Source organism: Cebus imitator, unplaced genomic scaffold, assembly GCF_001604975.1.
Source record: "Cebus imitator isolate Cc_AM_T3 unplaced genomic scaffold, Cebus_imitator-1.0 Scaffold314, whole genome shotgun sequence".
NCBI lineage: Eukaryota > Metazoa > Chordata > Mammalia > Primates > Cebidae > Cebus > Cebus imitator.
The window spans coordinates 2,307,220-2,321,669 of record NW_016107629.1 but is presented as its reverse complement, the minus strand read 5'-3'; the positions used below and the strand labels follow the sequence as shown (position 1 = coordinate 2,321,669).

The 14,450-nt window shown below is 39.3% G+C and overlaps 1 protein-coding gene across 5 annotated transcripts in view; it reads left to right on the top strand.

Annotated features, from left to right (window-relative positions):
- The window catches only part of VWA8 (von Willebrand factor A domain containing 8), a 386,591-nt gene that overhangs the window by 331,901 nt on the left and 40,240 nt on the right, over positions 1 to 14,450 (top strand). For all 5 annotated transcript variants that reach the window (XM_037729667.1, XM_017503777.2, XM_017503778.2 and 2 more), the window contains 2 exons: positions 9,837 to 9,945; positions 13,239 to 13,395. In XM_037729667.1, coding sequence (XP_037585595.1) covers positions 9,837 to 9,945; positions 13,239 to 13,395 — 266 coding nt within the window. The remainder of the gene's footprint in view (positions 1 to 9,836; positions 9,946 to 13,238; positions 13,396 to 14,450) is intronic.

Genomic DNA, 14,450 nt, shown 5'->3' with positions numbered 1-14,450 from the left:
TGGTGTGGAGAGGTGGAGGGTGAGACCGAGTGGGGCTGGTGTGGAGAGGTGGAGGGTGAGACCGAGTAGAGTTGGTGTGGAGAGGTGGAGGGTGAGACTGAGTGGGGCTGGCATAGAGAGGTGGGCAAAAGGGTCCAGCCCACAGCGAACAGTAAGGGGCTGCTGGTTGATTTGAAGAAGGCCATGAGAAAAGAAAGGAACACTTTCTATGCCGGAAGACTGGAATTCTGCAAGACAGACCATGGACTACTTCTACTGCTTGTCACCTATAATGTCACAAGTCACCCTAATAGACATTTGTCTTTAGGGTCAGGGAATAGGCCTCATATGCCCCCCACCCCATCCCACTACCTCTGCCTTCTTACTGATTCTCAAACTTTCTAACAACAACAACAACAACAACAAAAAAGACTATTTTTCAGTTAGTTATAAAGACAGTTAAAATAGAAATACCCACTGAGCTTAATTCTTTAGTATGAATGAATATCAGCTGCATTATAATTCTTAGAAATAAGTGACCAAAAGTCAGATGTTTTTTGCTTTTTAAGAGTGTTGGGGGATTAATGAGGGGAGATGGTCATTGAGTATTTGAAGGCAAATATTACCCAAGCCAGGGAAGAACTAAAGACAAATTGCATGCTTACTGGCTTTGGCAGAGATTGACGTTGAAACACATAGAAGCTACCTGTGTAACAAAGGTATTTTTGTTATGTGTTATCATTGTAGAACGTACTGGTTATTGATGAAAACTGCGTGGTGGTCAGCCTTTTTTGTTGTTGTTGTTGTTTAGCCAGCTGACTTCATGTCAAAAAACATCATTCCTCGGGAAATATTATGTGGTTCCATTGTACCTATATCTATGAAAGAAATTTCTTTTTTTCTGGCTACTGTTTACTTTTATTACAGTATTGAGAACATAATTATAATTTATTAATGCTAGCATACTAGGTTAGGGCAGTTGTTTTCTTAACATGTCTAGAACTAGAAAAATCAGGAAATAATTTGTATTGATCTCATAAGAAGCATAAGAATATAGAGCTGAAAAACTGGCCACTTATAATTAAGCTTTTCTCTTCCCTCTGATTTTTAAAATATAGTACAAATTAGCTCTTTATTTGTTTTTCCTTCCAACTTTTATTTTAGATTCAGTGGGTACATGTGCAGGTATATTACATGGGTAAGTTGTATGTCACTGGGATTTGTTGTACAAATGATTTTGTCACCCAGGTAGTGATCATAGTAGGTAGTTTTTTAATCTTCACCTCCTAACCTCCACCCTCAAGTAGGCCCTGGTGTTTGTTGTCTTCTTTTTTGTATCCATGTGTACTCAGTGTTTAGCTCCCATTTATAAGTGAGAACACATACTGTTTGACTTTCTGTTCCTGCATTAATTTGCTTAGGATAATGGCCTCTAGCTGCATCCATATTGCTGCAAAAGATATGATTGTATTCTTCTTTATGGCTGCATTGTATTCCAGATTGTACATGTACCACATTTTCTTTATCCAGTCCACTGTTGATAGGGCGCCCAGGTTGATTTCATGTCTTTGCTATTGTGGAAAGTGCTACAATGAACATACGTGCACATTATAAATGTATATAAATTTATGTGCATAATTTATATATATGCACTTTATAAATGTGAATATATATAAATTGTTCACATAAATGAGCAGTTTATATTTCTTTGAATATATACCCAACAATGGCATTGCTGGATTGAATGGTAAGCTGTTCTGTCTTAAGGTCTTTGAGAAATCTCCAGACTGCTTTCCATGGTGGCTGAACCAATTTACATTGCCACAAGCAGTGTATTAGCATTCCCTTTTCTCTGTTACCTCTCGTATCTGTTATCTTTTGACTTTTTATTTTGTTTTTATTTTTTGGTTGTTTTTTGAAGGAATGAAGGGTTTTGTTGAAAATGAAAGTAGACTCCCCAGTGTGGGCCTGAGCATAGGGGATCAAAGGCCCTGTTACAAAGTTTTTGTGAGTTTAAATACCCTCTACTTAGGGTACACTCTATGTAAATAAAGAGAATGAAGTAAAGTTACAAAGACTTTTACTTGATGTATGTCCTTTGGAGAGGGCATTTCCTGTTATAGCTGAAGTGTGAATCGGCCTTATTTTCCCTGCTTCCAGACTCCATTTTCCTGCCTCATCTCCCCACTTAAAGATGTGATCCTCATAAATCTTCATGAGAGACAGAGACACTGATGGTCTTTTTTTCTGTAACTGCTTCATGCTGACTTAGAGAGTAATCTTTACCTATTGGGGATCACGGAACTCTTGCCCTGCTCTATCAAGTGGAGCCAGGGTAGTTTCTTCATGACCAGACATGGTGTCTTCATCTGGAACTGGCTGTAGCCTTTGTTGCATGATCATCTGAAGCTTGATCGTGTCTCAAGGGTTCCAGTGGGTGCATAGTTCCAGAAGTGTGGAGGGATTCTTCTCAGTTGTGAGACCACGAACCCAAAGTTCAAGGTCCCAAAGTTTTGTTGTAGTGTGGATGGCAAGGACAGTCTTTCTCTGATGTTTCCAGGAGATTCAAACCATGAAAAATTTTATTTACCCTTTTACCGGTATACCAGGCTTCTGGGTTCTCACTCCCTGAGTAGCCATAGTGAACCTGCCTGACTCTTTCTCCTGGCTGGCTCACCAAATATGTTAACAGTGGAGGGTGTCCAAGTTCTTGGCATCTTGAACAAAGAATTGGACAAAACACACAAACAAAGCAAGGAAAAAATGAAGGGTTTTCTTGAAAATGAAAGGACCCTCCACAGTCTGTGAGCAGGCCTAAGCATAGGGGCTTAAAGGCCATTTTTTTCACTTTATAAAAATGGCCATTCTGACTGGTGTGAGATGATATCTCACTGTGGTTTTGATTTGCATTTCTCTAATGATTAGTGACATAGAACATTTCTTCATATGTTTTTGGCCGTGTGTATGTCTTCTTTTGATAAGTGTCTCTTCATGTCCTTTGCCCATTTTTTTAATGGGATTGTTTGGTTTTTTTGCTTGTTGATTCATTTAAGTACCTTATAGATTCTGGATATTAGACCTTTGTTGGACACATAGTTTATAAATATTTTCTGCCATTCCTTAGGTTATCTCTTTACCCTGTTAATAGTTTCTTTTGCTGTGCAGAAACTCTTTAGTTTAATTAGGTTCCACTTATCAAGTTTTGTTTTTATTGCAATTGCTTTTGGAGTCCTCATCATGAAATCTTTGCCAAGCCCTATGTCCAGAATGGTATTTCCTAGGTTTTCATCTAGGGTATTTATAGTTTTAGGTTTTATGTTTAAATCTTTAATATATCTTGAGTTGATTTTTGTATATGGTGAAAGATAGGGATCCAGTTTCAATCTTCTGTATATGTCTAGCCAGTTATTCCAGCACCATTTATTGAACAGGGAATCCTTTCCCCATTTCTTGTTACGGTTGACATTATCAAAGATTGATGCCTGTAGGTACGCAGCTTTACTTCAGGGTTCTCTAACATGTTTCATTAATCTATGTGTCTGTTTTTATACCAATGCCATGTGGTTTTGGTTTCTATAGCCAAGTACTATAGTTTGAAGTCAGGTAATGTGGTCCGTATGGGTTTGTCTTTTTGCTTAGGATTGTTTTGGCTATTTGGCTCTTTTTTTGGTTCCTTATAAATTTTAAAATGGCCTTTTCTAATTATGTGAAAAAAATGACATTGGTAGTTTAATGGGAATAGCATTGATTCTATAAATTACTTTGGGCAACATAGCCATTTTAACAATATTGAGTCTTCCTACCCATTAGCATGGAATGTTTTTCCATTTGTTTGTATCATCTCTGATTTATGAGTGTTTGACTTGTGTGTGTTTGTGTCATCTTTCAGCACTGTTTGTAATTCTCATAGAGAACTTTCACCTCCCTGGTTAATGATACTCCCAGGTATTTTACTCTTTCTTTGGCTATTGTGGATAGGATTGCATTCTTGATTTGGCTGTCAGCTTGGACATTATTGACATATAGAAATGCTACTGATTTGTACATTGATTTTGTATGCTGAAACTTTACTGAAGTTGTTTAGCAGTTCTAGGAGCCTTTGGGCAGAGACTACAGGGTTTTCTGAGTGTAGAAGAGAGATGTTTGGCTTTCTGGCTTACTATTTGGTTGCCTTTTGCTTATTTATCTTGCCTAATTGCTCTGGCTAGGAGTTTCAGTGCTATGTTGAATGGGAGTAATGAGAGGGCATCCTTGTCTTGTTTCAATTCTCAAAGATAATACTTTCAGCCTTTGCCCATTCTGTATGATATTGACTATGGATTTGTCATAGATGGCTCTTATTATTTTGAGGTGTGTTTCTTCAATGCCTAGATTGTTGAGGGTTTTAACATGAAGCAATGTTGAATTTTATCAAAAGCCTTTCCTACATCAACTGAGATGATCGTGTAGTTTTTGTTTTTAGTTCTGTTTATGTGATGAATCATATTTATTGATTTGTATATGTTGAACCAGCCTTGCATCCCAAGATTAAAGCCTACTTGATTATGATAGATTTCCTTTTTGATGTGCTGCTGGATTCAATTTGCTAGTATTTTGTTGAGAATTTTTGCATCTATGTTCATCAGGGATATTGGCCTGAAGTTTTCTTTTTTGTTGTTGTGTCTCTGCCATGTTTTCATATCAGAATGATGCTAGCCACATAGATTGAGTTAGGGAGAAGTCCCTTCTCCTAGACGTTTTTTGGAATCATTTTAGTAAGATTGGTTTCAGTTCTTCTTTACACATTTGGCAGAATTCAGCTGTGAATCCTTATGGTCCAGGGCTTTTTCTGGTTGGTAGGTTTTTTCAATTTTGGAACATGTTATTGGTCTGTTCAGGTATTCAGCTTCTTCCTGGTTTAATCTTGTGTGTTTGTATGTTTCTAAGAATTTATCCATTTCTTCTAGGTTTTCTACTTTGTGTGCAGAGAGGTTATGAACGTTCATAATAGTCTCTGAAGGCTTTTTAAATTTCTCTGGGGTTGATGGTAATGTCACCTTTGTCATTTCTGATTTTGTTTATTTAGATCTTCTTATTTCTTTATTAATCCAGCTAGCCATCTATCAATCATTTTATTCCTATGAAAGAAATTTCTAACCTATGGGTACAATAACCTCAGACAATTTTTTTTAGGCAGATACATTCAGAACCTCACCATGGCGTGTATCATCCTGTGCTGTGACTTTGTTCCCCTTTACACAATATCCTCCTAGAAGCAAAGTTCCCGTGTCAGGAATCTCTGTATCCCACCTGAGTACTAGATGCACCACACGTAAACACAGGGATGTTTTCACAAGAGTGTGAGTGAATAAATCTATTCAGTTGCCTGCTAATCAATCAAAAAGATAGTAAACAACTGTAATAATTGGGATTTCTGTGCTGATGTTGTTATGGTAATTTTTAATGTCAGAAAAATCAAAGCATGTCTTTTTGTTAGAAGTAGGACATCCTCAGGAAGATCAAGACAGTAGCTTCTGCCCTGCTGCCTCTCATTCATCCCTTAATACATGAATCAATTAGGTCACATGCAATGGACTCCAAGTAGCAGAAACCCCAAATAACAGTGGCTTAACTGTAAGGACATGTATTATTTACTTATGTGGGAGATTAAAGGCAAGTGACTCCAGGGCTGGTTCAGCAGCTCAGCAATGTCATCGGGGCATAGACTCCTCCAGCCTTCCAATCTGCCATCCTCTGGTTAACGCATGGTCACCATGTGGATGCTACAGCTCTATGCATCACATTCTCACTCAGCTGTGTCCCAAGGCAGGAAGTGTGTGTGTTTGTGTGTGTGTGTGTGTTGGAGGGGGCAGCAGAACTGTGCATACAGGACAGTGAGAAGCTCTTCTCACAACCGTCTCTTCTTTTACCTGGGAAGACTTCCTAGAAGCCTCCTGGCAGACTTTCTCTCACATCTCAGGTCACATGGCTTCCCCTAAACCAGTCACTGGCAAAGGGGAATAGGATTACTGTGCTTAATTCCAGCCAACCATGATATATCTGACTTCTGTTTAAAAGAAAGAGGGAATTAACATGAAATAGGCAACTAGAAATGTCTGCTTTGCCACACCTAGTCTTCAGCTGTGTCGTCCAGTCATACCTCCAAAAGCTCACTTTTCTTCCTGGATTATCTTCTGGCTATTTATATCATTTTATTGATGGTTTTTAAAAGTCATGAACTCAAGGAGGAGCCTAAAATATATGGGCCTTGCCCAGAATTACAGGGCTTCAATGAGTCATGTCCTTTCTCTGTGCTGGCTTTATTCCGGAACATTTTTATGAGTTGTAATTTACAAGATCCATGTTTTTTCCCATTTTAATTCACATGTAAGAGAATAATGATTCTTATGCTTATAGCACACTTACCTAAAAGAAAGCAGATTGTGGCTGGGTGCAGTGGCTCATGCCTGTAATCCCAGCACTTTGGGAGGCTGAGGCAGGCAGATCACCTGAGGTTGGGAGTTCGAGACTAGGCTGACCAACATGGACAATCCCCATCTGTATTAAAAATACAAAATTAGCTGGGCACGGTGTCACATGACTGTGGTCCCAGCTACTCGGGAGGCTGAGGCAGAAGAATCACTTGAACCCGGGAGGCAGAGGTTGTGGTGAGCCGAGATCGCGCCATTACACTCCAGCCTAGGCAAAAAGAGCGAAACTTCATGTCAAAAAAAAAAAAAAAAGGAAAGAAAGAAAAGAAAGCAGATTGTGTCAGCTGTGAGAAACACATCAGGGGTCTCATCGTGTGTGTCAGGTTGCATCAAAAGTTATAAACGGCCACAGTATTTTCTTTTTTGGTGAAAATTTTGACCCCTTTAAGTGAATTCAGTAGTGCTTTATTTCAGTAATTGGAATTACTTACTTGAGCTTTTTCTAGATGAAACCAGATCTCAAATGAAGTGCTTTCCAACTGCTTTTCAATACATACATGAAAGCAAACAGCAGCTTATCCACTTTCTGAATGGCCAGTGGTTCTCTAGCACATGGCTGTTCCCAGAAAACAAAATTCCTCAAATGATAAGCCTCACTTAGTATATGTTCCAGTTTCTTTCTGTCCCGGATTGGACTATCCTGGAATTCCTGACTTGCATCTTTTATGAATCATTGTCAATTGATGTAAGAAATGTCCTAAAAGGGCTTTGAAAACTTCTTAACATATGTACTCCTCCCATCCACCTAAAGAAATATATTCCTGTGAGTGAGTGGCATTCATAAAATGACACAAAATTAGATAAGCTCTCTAAATACCTTGCTTTTAATTAAACATCCCTGGAATTGCATGGTGTGCATTTCCCTGCAACATATCAGGTTTTGGCTGATGTTTGTTTTTGTCAAGAATTTGTTGATTTTGAAACATCTCTGGGCTCCCATTTGGGGTTGGTGTGGAACTGCCTCGTGTTGACAGCGTGAGCAGCCCCATTTCCCAGCAGATGGCCTGGCAAGACACACAGGTGGCAAAGAACATGCCAGTGCCTTTCTGCCCAGAAATTTTATCACCTGTCTTCTCTTCCCTGATGGCCATTATAGGTTTCTTTGCAACTTCAAAACCATAATTTTGAAGGTAGCTGAGGGAGGCCATTTGAGGGGCGTTTTCTTCTACCTTGTGCCTTCATTTACACTTATTCTTAAAGGGCTGTTCTCTTACAGCAGAATAACTGGATTGTGTGAAATATCTTAGGGAGATAAATAATATTTGATGAATGTAAAGTTAGTAGACACATAGGAATTTGCCTTTTATACCTCTTCTGGTTTTTTTAAATTTATTTTTAAACAGTACCAGAATACACACACATGCCCTCCAAAGTGAGGAATGGTGTTCAGAATGGTTCTTCTAGTTGCTTAGACTATTTTTGGAACTCCTCTTTTAGAATTGGCCTATAGATGAGTCTTAATGCTTATAAGCAAGCTGCAGATGCTCCTTGACTTACAATGAGCTTACATCCCAATAAACCCATCATAATTTAGAAATATGGTAAGCTGCAAATGTACTTAATACACCAGATCTACCAAACATCATTGTTTGGTAGATCTGGTTAAGGCCTAGCCTACGTTAAACATGCTCAGAACACTTATACTAGCCTACAGTTGAACACAATCATCTAACATCAAGCCTATTTTGTAATAAAGTGTCAAATATCTCATGTAACTTATTAAATATTATACTAAAAGTGAAAAGCAAAATGGATGGATGGGTAATTAAAGTATGATTTCTATTGAATGTGTGTATTGCTTTGATCCCATTGTAAAGTTGAAAAATTATAAGTCAAACCATTGTAAGTGAGAGGCTGTCAGTTGTCTCATTATTGTATAATTGTACCTGGTTTTGATGAAAACCCTATCTTGATCACCTTTTTTTTTTCTACCAGATTTGGAATCATTGAATCAGTCACAGCACATCAAGGCTGAGGGTAATGGTGAAATAATTTAGTTTAACCCCCTTAGTTTCTGATGCGAAAGTGAAGGTCCGAATATCTTACTTGACTTGCCAAAGTTTAACTAAATAATGATACTTAGAAGTGATTTCTGGTGGAAGCTATTTGCTAACTTGCTGGTAAACTTTGGCAAGTCAAAAAAAGGTGATCAAGATAGGGTTTTCATCAAAACCAGGTACAATTATACAGTAACGAGACAGCCTAGACATAAGACAAGAGAAGTTATGTTGATTTTATTCTTAATGGCCATTTTATTTGCAAAGATCTCAAATTATCTACCTTCATTAATTACCTTCATTAATCCCAACATCAAGAATGAAAAAGCCGTGTACCAACATGGAATGGTTAACTCTAAAGACTGACTTCAGACCCATTTATTTGTAAGCTGTCTTGTTCCACTGTAAGCAGTTTGAGGGCAGGAACCAATTCTCCATGGCTTTTTATGCCCGGTGGTACCTCACAGAATGTTCCGTCAGTACATTTTCTATAATTCTTACTTGAACAAATGAATGAGAATTTGATCTTGTCTTCTCTGAAAATCATTACATCTGAGAGCAGGCTCAGAGTGTGCATGAAATGTAAATACTTTGATATCTTTTTATTGTAGAGCAGTATCTACTGAACTGACTACTAGGATTGAAATTTCTGTGTGGTTATCACTCCTTTTGGTGATACTGTACTGAATGACATAGGAGCCAATGAACTTCAGGCTCTCACAGAGGAAGGCTACAGTGCTACTTATTCTGTTTGAATTGCAGGAATCATAAATCCAGTTTTAAAATAAAGATGAATTAGGAAAGCTACAAATTACCATAATAAAAATTGAAGTGGATCCAAAAAATAAATAAGCAGTTTTCAGTATATAACATAAATCTATCACTGAGGCATACATACATACCTTTTTGTTTTTCTTATCCATATATTGTATGTAAAATGGCGTTTCTCAGAGTAATGGGATTTCTTTGAAAATTGAATGGGTAAATGTGTGTATACTGCCTCAGCTGGATCAGCTAGGTGGTGATCCTTTTAAACCACTGGCAAAAATATCCCTTTCTGGTGAGATCCATTTTTCCTTCATCTGGTGGGTCTCATGCCCTGTAAAAATGCTCACAGCTTGTTTTGCACCACAAAAATTCTGTAGCTATAATGCAGTCCAGCTCCTTTTTTAAGAGTTTTTTAAAAAATTAATTCTTCTCCTTCCCAACCAGATGGATGTTGGAATCCATCTGATGGAATTTTTGTAAATACTCACAGCACTTATCAAATCCAGTGGCCTGAGGTTATGTGATACCTTAAGGACTTAGGAGAAAATATTTTTTTTTTCTGTTAAGCAGTTCCTGGTGTTTGTCACAGGATAGTAAAAATGTCTCAATTCTTCGTTTTTAGATAACAATCAACAGAGACAGTGGTGAAGATGTAAGCTCCCCCAAACACGGGAAGGAGGACCCAGACAACATGCCTCACGTGGGCGGCAACACTTGGGCTGGCGGAACAGGTTGGTAGCACAGGCATTCTCCCAAGTCAGCCCTCCCGAGCCTTCCCAAGCCCATTAGGCCAGCGCACTGCCCCTGAGAAGACTCAGAGACTGGCTTTCCTTCCCAGCCTCCCTCATTACTCAGTTGGATTGTCGTCTTGCCCTCTGCCCCAGCAGGACATCAAGGCCTGAAAAGAGCCTGGCATTTGGAGTCCCACAGGCTCTGCCACCCTGTGACCTAAGAACATGCTGACCCTCCCAGAATTCCTTCGTCAGCTAAAGGGGAATAGTATGAAATACCTCAAGTTTTGGTGAGGATTAAAAGAGATTATGATTGTTAAGCACTGAACACAATGCCTGGCATGAAGAATATTTTCACTAAAGTGTTAATTCCTTCTGTTAAATTCCATGACCTTGGGATCATGCCAGAAATCCATCGTAAATTCTTGAGCAACTGACTTTGAAAAGAAGTGATCCATGTCTTCCACATCTTAGAAGTATGTTGAGGATACAAGATTTTAAGATAAGGCTGGTTTCAGTCTAAACCGAGGGCTGTGGCCGACTCCTTCCTCTTGGCTTCCCAACGAGGGTATTGTTCCCAGGACTGCCGTCTTCCTTTTTCCTCTGTGGCAGCTGGAGCAGACACATCTGCAAGGCCACAGGAATAGGGCCAGACTGTGTGCGCACTGTCTGAGCTTATCTCACTGTGAGGAGTGCTGGCAGGCGCTCTGTTCTTCACCTTCCTTAGGATGGTCTGTGCCTCTTGGCCTTGACAACCTTGGGAGGAAATGGGTTTCTCTGCCAAGACAATGTGCTATCAAATAGGCCTGTGGACTTCTTGCCTACTCTGTTTATTCATCAAGCATCAGCTTTAAAGTAAGGCTATTTTTAAAAGTGTCCTTTGATCTGGAAGTTAGTGTCAAGCCAACAAGATTTCATCCACATGGAATGCATTGTGGAACGAGCTGGCCAGATGTAGTTTCCTAGCAGTGGACTACTCTGGGGGAAAAGCTCTTACTTGCTACCGAACTTGAATTTACTAATTCACATATCTGTCCAGACTGAGGCTGCATTTGTTTCACCTGGCCTTTTAGTTTTCGATTGAATATATTATATAGTTTCAATTGAATATATTATATAATTATATAGGATCAAGGCTCCTTGGCTTCAATTTCTCTTTTTCTCTCTGCCATTCTTTTCCCTCAGAATTCTTGACATTGAACTGAGCTCTGGCCCAACAAGTCATCTGATTCCCTTTCCTTCATCAATGCCCCTCCCTGGCCCATCCTCCCCATTATCTTCTGAACTGGCTTGGAATGTCCAGGGTTCGCTTTAAGACTATGCCCTGCAGTCTGAGAACCTCTGGCAAGCATTTTCATTTAAATAATACAAATGAAAGGCTCTGGGAAGTGGAGATCATGAAGAGCACCTCCTGCTTCACTCCAGTGAGACTTTCCCCTGGGCCCTGTGACTCATGTGGCCAGTCACTCACACCAGCCTCTGACAGCTTCACCACTTTCTCCCTTTCACCAGAATGGTAACATCTCAGCACCTAGGAAGCGTTCAGCTCAAATTCATGACCCACCCATACTCAGGATATCTTCCTGTAGGAAAGGAGTCAGATCCCAGAAACAGCTTTTCCTCCTGTAGCTGACTGTCACTGTCCAGGTACTGTGATCCTCTGCCTATCGGCTGACCATGAATAAAAGGAGGGAATCACACACATCCCAGAAGGAATTTTCCACCACACATTCCTAAATAAAAGTGAAATATGTTCCAATCAAAAGATTAAAGTAGTGTAATTAATAGGTAGTTCTCATGGTATTTCCCAGAAGGAAATGACCTACCTGGACTTTCATAAGGAAAGCAGTTCATATTGAGTTCTTGGTTTTAGTTTTATTAGACTAGTTAAAGCTCAGCAGTGAGGTAGGGGTAGGGGTGGTGATGGTGAAAGAAAAATGTAACATAATTTACCCAAAGTCTAAAAGCCTTCTAATTTTCCACTTTATAAAACTAGAAATTGCCTAATTATGTGTAACTAGGTGTTTAATAATAATAGTACAAGCAGTCCATTATATAGCTTTTATTACGTGTCAGATACTGCTCTAAGCATTTTAGCTTCATGACCATCCCATGAAGTAAATAATATTAGTATCCCCACTTTATAGAGAGGAGCCTGAGACACAGAGAAATTAAGTAATTCCCCAAAGATAAATGGCTGGTGGGTGGGAGTCAGGATTCAAACCCAGACAGTTTGGCTTAACTATGTAATATATTCTACAATACCAATGTATTATAATATACCTTACTGTACCATACTGCCCCTCCAATATTGGATTCTCTTCTAAGTTCTCAAGTTATACATGAATGAACAAAAGAAACTGGTTATTAATATTCTAACCTACCCCTAAGTAGGGGTAACAAGCTTATAGCTCAAAGGCCAAATCTAGCCAATACATGTGTTTTTTTCTCTGGTCCATGTAGTGTTTTAAAATAATTTCAATTTGGATGTATTTAGACAAGGTAAATCCTTCCTAAGTTAGCTAATGTCCCCATCACTTTTTGTCATAAGACTTACCTGGCCTTACAGGCATTTACAATATGAACAGTTCATACAATGTTATGTAATAAAACGTAATATGTATATGTAATATACATATGTATATTATGTATGTTATGTGAACTTGAGTTTCTATTGAAAGCCTGTTCTAAAGCAGGTGATGTTTATGTTATATATTGTTCAAACCAAAAGTCAAAGTTGGTGTAATAATTGGCTTCTAATCTTGGCTAAGCCAGTGATATGAGGTCATGAATATGTCATTTAGCCTCTCTGCATTATTTTTATAGTTTGCAAAACAGAAAATAAACAGTATTTATAGCCCGTCTGGGTATTTTAAGAAAAACTAAGGTAATATGGGAACAGTTGTTCATTTAATTAGCAAATGTATACTAAGTAGCTATGATATTCGAACTACTTTTATAGGAGCAGCAGTGCAAAGATAAATAAACTATCATCCATCATATAGTTGGTGAGAAAAAGAAGTAAATATGAAAGGATAACAAATAGTACACAAGAGTATCAATCCTTATAAGGTAGCAGCATTAGCTAAGGTCATAGAAGTTGGAGTAAGCCTTGGCATATAGGTAGTATTTGGATGGGAAAAAGGAAAAGCATCCTAAACAGAATACCTCTTTTTCCAGAAAAAGGTAATTTGACTTTTTAATTACTAGTTAAGTATAGTTAATATCTTCCACAAGGCTGTACTAAAACCATGACCTGACTTTTGTTCTGAATTTCCATGTTTTCTTTCCAGGGGGAAGAGACACGGCAGGCCTGGGTGGCAAAGGAGGCCCTTACCGGCTGGATGCGGGCCACACAGTGTACCAGGTCTCTCAGGCTGAGAAAGATGCAGTTCCAGAGGAGGTCAAGAGAGCTGCTAGAGAGATGGGCCAAAGAGCTTTCCAGCAGAGGTCAGTGTTCCCATCACATTTAGACCAGCACTACTGCTGTGGTGAAATGTCACGGAGGACTATGGGGAAACCTAGATTTGTGTGCATTTCCACCTCATGCAGCAACTGGGACCTCAAACTGAAATCCACAGCCACCACCGCCTCCCGCAACTGAAACAGCCAAATAAACAAAATCTCCCATTCTTTCTACTCAGGCTCCTTAAAATTTATTCATCACATATGACTGCTGTAAAAGAAATTTAGCACATGAACAAGTAAAAACAGAGATATTTCTCTTAAAAGAAGTTAAACTAAAGCTCAGATCACTCCATACATGTCTGTCTTTTCCTAGGCCACATAGGGAATTCAGGTAAATCTATGTGATGGTCCCTTCCTGCCCTCAGAAATCTTGCAGATTAGTGTGGAGACAGGACAAGGAAACATAAACACACACACACACACACACACACACACACACACACACACACACACACACGAAGTTAAATGCTAAAGTCATAGGGTGCAGAGGCTGTCCCCTCCAGCAGAGCAGAGAAAGGCAAGTTCAGTGGGCTGATGTGAGGTGGGGCCAGAGCTCAGCTAGGTTTTAGAGATGGGAAGAGAAGGGCTAGAATATTTCAGAAAGGGAAAACTAAATGAGCAGAGGCACCAGGGCAAGATGAGCATAGTGTCTATGGCAGAGAGAGGCAGCTCACCCACTCAGGATAAAGGGTACCAGCTGGGGAGGAAGAGCAGTGAGTTTGGATGGGGAGGCCTCATCAGTGAGTAGAGGCCTTAATCTAGGCCAATGAGCCTGTGGCCTTTGGACATTCCCTAGCTGTTCTGGGCCGCTCCAATTGGAGCCATTTAAAAAATAAGAAGAATCCACATGATGTTTCCCTAGACATCCACATGTGTGCTTCAGCTAAAAGGGAAAAATACTGAAGAACCACCAATATGTCCTTTCAGATTCCAGTAGTAGTTTGGGAAGCAGATTTACATTTTTGTGCTCCATGAAAGGAGCTGGGTGCAGTTAGAGAAAAGCATGTTAAAGTGTATGAGTTATGAAATTCCTCCCA